We start from the raw sequence: 8,048 nt of genomic DNA on the forward strand, positions 1-8,048 counted from the left end.
GTTTTTTTAAATTAAAAAAATCTGAAAATTTATCAGTCCCTCCCGGGAATTTTTTTTTTTTTTGTTTTTTTTTTTTTTTTTTTTTTTTTTTTGCTAATTTAGAAATATTTGCAAGGAATTTCTACCATATTTGCGTTAACGTGCGATATTAAAAGTGACTTTTTATTATTACCTGCTGTATCGATCGCATCAAGTAAAGCTGAGGCAGCACTGACTTAAACCCGATGTTTTTGACCAATTTTGAGGAAAATTTGCAGCAAAATCAGACAAAAATGTGGGGAACTGTTGATTTTGTGCGAATTTTGCCGATTTGTGAAAAACCGGAGGAACTTGTTGATACAATTTGGAGTTTAGAGGGCCACGTAAAAAGCTGCGGTAGGCTAGATTTGGCCCCCTGGCCTTGAGTTTGACACATGTGGCGTAGGACGAGGAACAAAACTAAAAGCTGCAGAACTCTGGCCCCCCGAGGACTGAAGTCTGAGACCGCTGATGTATCGACATGCCTGCATCCTGGTATCAGTTCATCATGAGTTCAGTTTGTGAGAACAGAGACGGTCTGTGTCCGCTGACCCACAAAACAGGAAGTTCATCATAGAGTTTGGCACTGCAGGTGTGCGGATGCCAGCTGCCTCCCAGATGTTTGATGCGTGAGCTGCAGCAAATTTTCACCTTTGTTTGATTCATAACTTACACCGAGAGCTGCCCCGGTTTCCTCTGGCGAGACGTCGATGTGCTTCGAGTCGCTTCCTGTCTCCGTCTCCATCCCCCGCAGCTTCAGCTCCGCGGCCTCCTGCCTTCCCTGGAAGTAAAGCACGTTTTAGACCGAGAGAGACCGTCGCAAACGGATTCAACTTTTCAGCAAGTTGATTTCCTGGTTGCACTTTTTAAGTCGGATTGAGGAGTTTGGGATTCTGGAGCCATTATCCTGGATTCGCTTGAGCTCTGTGTTGTCCGATGGCAACAAATCACTCAAGCGGAACCAACTGCTCGGGTAATGGAAGGATTAAAAATGTGCACTGCGGTGACAGATGGACATGTTTTTTTTTATTATTATTATTCTTGGTGTGACCCCGCAACATAAACATTCCCTGTGTTCATTCCCTGTCTGTGACGACGATGCAGAATTAGGTTAAACCCTGTCAGCCTTACAACAGTAGACAGGAAGGTGGTCGTGGGGAGGAGGGGACCGAACATCTGCGCTCATCTTCAAAATAATGGATTTTTATTTTCTCGTCCCTTGAAACCAGATGTTTGCATGGGCTGTTTTCTGCTGGCATGACGCCGATTGTGTAAAGTTATCCGGACTTAAATTTTATAGCAAGTAGCCATGTTAACTTCAACTGTTAAACAAATACGACGTAATATGACAAAAGAAATGTAAGAAAAATGAGGCCTCTGCTCTTTCTGACACTCCGCCTTCAGGAAGTCGTCACAACATCAACATTTTTATCGACTTTGCACTGAGAAGCAGCTCCTATAATGAGCTCAGCAGATGTGCACTTCCACCAGGTGTTTGCTAATTGCTGCTGGCTAGTCTGAAGGAGTTGAGTGGGGGAGATGTGAGAGAGGGAAGCTTAGAAACTGCAGCTCAGAGACATTTTGCATTGAATGGTTGCCATGTGAGTTTCTCAAACATGCATGGAAAAAATTTAAATTAAAATTAAATCGCCGTCACCCAACATAATGAAAAAAATACGTTTTTTGTCAGAAGATGGTGTCGTGCGTCCTCATCTTACGTTGCTTTCTGACGACTGCAGATCCGTGAGGGACCGGATCATCCGTGACAGAGACAGGTCCGACTGTTTCCGGTCCAGCTCCCGAATCAGACTCTCAAACCGATCCCACTCCAAGCTCCAGGGCGGGGACGAGACGTCGCCGTCGTGGGCGAACGGTTCCCCAGGAGTCCGGTGGCGAGCGTGCGGACACTCGAACGTCTTCCGCCTCCGACGCCCCGTCCTTGGGCTCCAGAACCCTCCTTCGGTCGCTTCTCCGGGGAGACTCTGACGCGGCTGAAGCGGGTGTGACGCTGCAGCGGCTTTAGGGGAGCTCTTCTCCGTCCTCCTCGAAAGGCCGATGCAGGTTAGCACCGTGCCGTTGTGTCTCACACCTTCTGCCAAGCAATCTGAATATAAGCAGAAATTATTATTATTATTCACCACTTTGACTCGGATCACAGAACAGAGACGAACTTGCAGTGACTCACCGTGTTTCTTGGTTGTGCTTGAGTCTTTAACGCCGTCAGTCTGATGGCCGTTCTTTATGTGAACCAGTTTTTGAAGCTTTTTCAGTCGTCCCGTGGTTTCAGCAGAGTCACCAGGCTGCAGTTAGAGAACAAAGCATCCGTTCGGCTCAGACATGTTTGAAACTCACACACAAACCCAACAGCACTTCACAAGAGTAGACACAACGCTCTGGCGTCTGCACAGCTTTGCAAAATTATCATTTGAGCAGAAAAGGTCGTTGTTTAGTCACGGCAACAGCAAGGAAGCACTCAAATGCTCTGCACCACGCTTGGGAACCAAATGTGAGACTGTTTGCTTGGAAAATGTAAAGTGAAAGTTCATTTTAACAGTTCATTATGTTAAAGTGAGATTTGTTCTGGGCGGGTTCTACCTGAGCTGGTGGATCTGTCCTTGTTCTTTCTGAGGCCGGCTCCCTGATTTGGACTTGTCTTGTTAACGCGCTGCTCTCACTGCAAGCTTCAGAAAGCAAAGAAAACTGTTTAAGGTAAAATTAAGGCCAAACACACACACTTTATAAAACAAGCCTTTTAAATGCAACTCGTAGCAAATGAAAAGCAGCTGAGCGCATTATTACAAATGCTCTGGGTCTAAAAGCAGAAACTAAAAGACAGTCTCCTTGTACATCAAGTCTTCATCCTTTATCTGGTTTTTATTACTGTGTCTTTGGTTTATACGCTAAATAATAGTTTCCGCTCTAACTTTTGATGCATTAATTAGATCAGATCTGATTTACTGAAGGTTTTCTGATTCTGGTATTTTGTCTGGGTTAGCAACATCATCCAACTAGCATAGCATTTTTTTTAAGAATGCAGTCTTGTATTATTTTGTACTCACCAAAGGTTTCATCCTCCATTGGCTTACATGATCTAAAATGGCAAATTGTAATTAATTAATCAACTTATTGATTGGAAAAAAAAAAAGAAGCGTTAATAAGCTCAGATGAAGTACCTTCTGCTTTCCTCTTTAGGTTTGGTCCTTGTCTGATGTTTGTCCTTGAAAAAATAAAGCATCGTCTTAAACATTGAGCTGAAAGTCCAAACCAGTCACTCAGTTTATATAATTTCTCACTAGACCGTATCACAGAGACTTTAACGTTGCACCTTCTTTTTTTTTTTTTTTACATAGCCAAGCCCACAGTGTTGGGCTACGCTTAATGAAACTGGATTAATTACTCAGAGTTCAACATCGGTGTCTGCTTATTGTGGAGGGAAGTCAGAACGGAGACAGACTTACAGAGCTGATGGACGGGTCTGAGCCGCCCCACTCAGGTTTGCACCGTAGATGCCCAGAACTGCACTGACACTTGGGCGAGACGTCCTTGTTCGTCTGGCTGTTCGCTGGTTCATAGATGCTCTCAGTGGAGCCATCCTACGGAAACAAAACAAGCAGATTTCATGTCCTCGTCATCTGAAAAACGACAACTGTTCAAATACAAACTGTCTCTGTTGGCCCTTGGACAGTTGGGTGCTCTGAAAATATGCAATCTAACGTAGATTGACACGTCTACTGAGTTACACACTAATCGACTGTCAGTCTTGGGTTTTCCAGATTGGTCTCAGATGTCATTGGATTTCTGTGGCCCATAACAAACACGCTGTTCAAATGTAAAGTTGTATTGAAGTGCACTTTGTACCAGGCCACCTTGTGCCAAAGGTTGATTTTGCAGTTGTACCATCAGATCCGCATCATGTCTTAGACTCCATACCAACACAGGTCCACTGCAGTAATTCCCTTTTATGATAGTTACCATAACATGAATGTACCATATCTCATGTTTTCAGCACAAATAACATCCTGAACCAAAATACACAACTTTATGGGATTTCAAACTATTTGTTAAGATGAACAGGAAGCAGCCTCAACCGGCGATGCTTTGCTTAGTAAAATGGACGTTGCCTGAGTCTCTTGGAAAACCTGCAGACGTTTGATATCCACAAATACTTTGAATTATTTTAGTCAGTCCAGTCAGAGATGTTAGCTTTCCACCACTGTAAGTTATGGTTATAGTTGGTTCTGGTAATAATTTCACAAAACCTCAATTCTAAAAATATAAACTAGTTCCTGAAGTGGTGACCTGTCGTGTCTAAAGGCAACAAAAACAAAGTAATCCCAGAGCCATCGATGTTCAGAATCAAGGCAGGAGAAAGCTGCTGGATGTCAATTCCTCAAACAAGGAGCCGATTACAAAGCCAGAGTTGCTCTTTGGACGGTTTTCGTTACAAAACGCATTTCAAAAAATCTGTGCATTCCCTATGTTAAGCAGAAAGAAAAAATAACTGTTTCATCTGTTATCGTCAAATCTTGTGATAGAAATCACAAATAATTTCTAATCTTTCAGTATCAGTTGTGTAACAATGAATGTGTTACCAGTCTAGTAGAACACCTTCAGAGCTTTTAGTTTAAACCTTTGTTGTTTTTTTAAGGTTGATTTGATGTTTTGATCAATAGAAATACATAAATACATAATCAGAATTCAATAAAATCTTAAACTTCCATTCCTTAACGTTAAGTCTGTGCAACTTTAAACATGTTTTCATAAATCCCAAACTATGTACAGCAAGGGAAGAACGCTTCTCAGAAATCAACCGAATCTTCTTTCCAACACCAACGACGTCCCCAGAGCTCCTCATAGATTCCTCAGCTCACCGGCTCTCTTCAAAAGGTCGCAGGAATCAAACAGATTCTCCCGACCGACAAACTCAAAACATTTCAAACACTTCAGAAGCTCAGCCTTACCAGCATGAAGCAGAACAGGTTCATGTTCCACAGTCAGGAGCCAGAGACGACCGCCAAAAGCGACCGAGCTGCGCTCCGCAACCTCGAAGCAAACTTCTCCCCACACACAAACACACACACACACCCTAACACACACACACACCCCTGTGATGCAAGAGCCACGCAGCCCCCACGCCGTCTCCCATCTAGAGCTTAATCCTGGTTTTAAATCCCTCCTATAATCCAATAGATGCAGCGAGCCGTCACTGTCGAACGTTGGCCTCGGACGGAGTCAAAGCTCCCGTAACAGGACAATAAACAACAGGCCATGTTTGGTCACCGTGTGATGATGATGATGATGATGATGATGATAACCTGAGACTGGGATGGAATAATCACTATGTGATGTTAAACGGTTTTCCCCTCTTTTTTGGAGGGCCAGGGGGGAAAATCTGAGGGGGTATCACCATATGTTCTAAAATGTACTTTGAATGTTATTCCTGTTTGTATGTTTGTGTTTGTATAAAAATATTAATATTCAGTCAATTCTGTTCACGTAGTGGCCCGGCAAAACTCAGTTTGTGTCGCGGTCCTCCAGCGTTTTGGGTTTTGGCTTTAATTAATAATCTCTAATTTCTGTATTATCGCAACAATGGTCTTGCCATTTTCAGTTGTTTGTTGTTCTCATTAGGGTTTTATCCTTCCAGTTAATTTTCTTGAGTTTCTCAGTTTATCCTTGTGTTCGTTTCTCTTAGAATCAGATCACTGCTTGTCTTTTTGTTGTTGATAAGTTTGTCATTCCGTTGCCTCGGCTTCCTCTCCTGGTTCCACTGAGCATAAACATCAGCCAGCCACAGAGGCCGAAGCTAACGCACTACATCATTTTCTGTCTGCTTTTACCTCAAAATCTCATCTGCGTAAAGTCTCCATCAGTCTGCAAAAAATCTGTAAGTGTGTGAAATGGACTGAAGACCGGAGTCTGCAAGTGTGTGAAACCACCTGACCTCAGTCGTCTTTGAAAAAAATAAATAAATGAAAAAAAGTGTTTCAATTTCTTGAGGCGGGCCTCGCAACGTTAAGCCGATACAAACACTTTGGTACACTAGTTGTATTACTTGAAGTTAAGCTAGATCAACTGAAAGGGGGAAGAAATGTAGAACATCTTATTTTAAAACTTCAAGAAGGTATAGTGGGGGGTAGAGTGAGGCTTTAAATTTTCAATTAAAATACAAAAGTGATGTTTTTTACAAATAAAAAAATTGGGGTTGATAAAAAGTTGTATTTATATGGGAAAGGGTTAGAAAGGATTGACTGTTTTCGTTTTTTGGGAGTAGTTTTTGATAAGAAACTAACTTGGGAAAATCACATAGAAAATATTATGGAGAAAAGTAAAAAGGGGTTAGGGTTATACACTTTACACAGGTAAAGTGTATAAAATTTTTAAGATTATGGTTTGATGAAAAATTTAAATGGCATATACATATTCAAACAGTTGTTGATAAATGTAAGAAAATTTTGAATATTTTGAGATGTCTGGCTGGCAGTGACTGGGGAGCAGATAGGAAATCACTAAAACAGATTTACACAGGTATGATAAGGTCCAACATAGACTTTGGTTGTTTAGTTTACGGTTCAGCAGCTAAAACACATCTGGTTAAATTAGAAATTATCCAACATCAGGCACTAAGTGTTGGGTCCCAGGGTGTGGGGATTAGTTTGGCTTCCTTTTCAGTTCTTCGGCAGTCCACCAGAGGGAGCCGTTGGATCACTCTGCTGGAGAGGGCGCGCCTGCAGGCTCAACTATCCACACCTGAGGGGAATTATCCAGAGGAGTATATAAGCAGCAAACGGCCAACACTTCCTTGCCAGAGTGTTTGCCAGTTTTGGTACTCTAGCTCCTCAGTGTGTTTAGTCTAGAGACATCTTGTTTTTTGATCTGAGTTTGTTCAGGCCCTCACCCTGTTTCTTGTGGCTCTTCCTCAGGAATCCTTTGAGACCTTCGGAGTCGGTTTCCTCAAGTCCACCAGCCCTGAAGAAACCTTTTGTGACGCCTCGCTGCTCCTCCGTGGTGACAAATCTGACCTGCCCACCCTCCAACGTCGGGTTAATCTCCAGCCAGCCAACATCAGCTTTGCCCCTCATCTGGAACCACGTTCCTCCGCCCATCATCCTCCACTTGCTTTTCAAGTAAGAACAGAGCTCACGGCCATTCGTTGACTCCCTTCTCATCCCCTGTGAAACCATTAACCTCTCTCTTCCCTTGTGTGCAGACGCACCCAGACTCCGACCCGCTGACCCCCTAGCCGTGTTTCTTTGTTTGATTTTTGCAATAAACATCTTTTACTTCCATCTCTCTGTTGGTGTTTCTGCATGTGGGCATAAAACATTAGACCCATTATGACACTAAGATTATGTACTGGAGCATTTAAAACCACACCAACAGCAGCCTTAGAAATAGAAATGGGAGAAATGCCGTTAGATTTAAGAACAAAATTAGAAATTAATTATTGGTTAAATTTGAAAGGAAATGACGCTAATCATCCAACTCTGGAAATTTTAAATCCATGTTGGGAAAAAGAAATGAGGAGTTTTGGATGGACAATTAAAAATAAAATTTAAAAAAATTAAAATGAATAATTTAGAAATTAGTCAAACAACACCAATATCAATTATACCACCCTGGATTCTACCAGAAGCAAGAGTAGATATGCCAGTAATGGGGGAAAAAAACAAGATAAATCTTACATTGTAGATAGTTATTCAGTGCAATTATATTTAAATAATTATAAATGCATTCAAATTTATACTGATGCATCAAAAATAACTGGGAAAATAGGAATAGCGTTTGTGGTACCAGAATTCAATATAAAAATAGGAAAACGAATTACAGATGGATTATCGGTATACACAGGAGAAATGTTGGCAATATTATTGGCTTTACAATGGGTAGAAGATATAAAACCATTAAAAACAATATGTTCAGATTCAAGCTCTGCATTATTAAGTTTAAAAAATAATCAAACAGATAGTAGGATGGACATTTTGTTAGAAATATTTAAATTATTCAGAATGCAAAACATGGATTTAATA

At 41.6% G+C, this 8,048-nt stretch overlaps 1 protein-coding gene across 1 annotated transcript in view; it reads right to left on the bottom strand.

Moving 5' to 3' along the window:
* The window catches only part of samsn1b (SAM domain, SH3 domain and nuclear localisation signals 1b), a 12,112-nt gene extending 6,945 nt beyond the window's left edge, over window positions 1-5,167 (bottom strand). The window contains exons 1-8 of the mRNA XM_015039254.1: window positions 4,980-5,167; window positions 3,477-3,611; window positions 3,192-3,235; window positions 3,078-3,109; window positions 2,614-2,699; window positions 2,204-2,318; window positions 1,737-2,122; window positions 692-799 (exon numbers count right to left, since the gene is read on the bottom strand). Of these exons, the coding sequence (XP_014894740.1) occupies window positions 692-799; window positions 1,737-2,122; window positions 2,204-2,318; window positions 2,614-2,699; window positions 3,078-3,109; window positions 3,192-3,235; window positions 3,477-3,611; window positions 4,980-5,003 (930 nt within the window). The 5' untranslated portion in view covers window positions 5,004-5,167. The remainder of the gene's footprint in view (window positions 1-691; window positions 800-1,736; window positions 2,123-2,203; window positions 2,319-2,613; window positions 2,700-3,077; window positions 3,110-3,191; window positions 3,236-3,476; window positions 3,612-4,979) is intronic.
* Between the last annotated feature and the right edge of the window lie 2,881 nt (window positions 5,168-8,048).

Source organism: Poecilia latipinna, unplaced genomic scaffold, assembly GCF_001443285.1.
Source record: "Poecilia latipinna isolate Pla-1442-1.1 unplaced genomic scaffold, P_latipinna-1.0 Scaffold465, whole genome shotgun sequence".
NCBI lineage: Eukaryota > Metazoa > Chordata > Actinopteri > Cyprinodontiformes > Poeciliidae > Poecilia > Poecilia latipinna.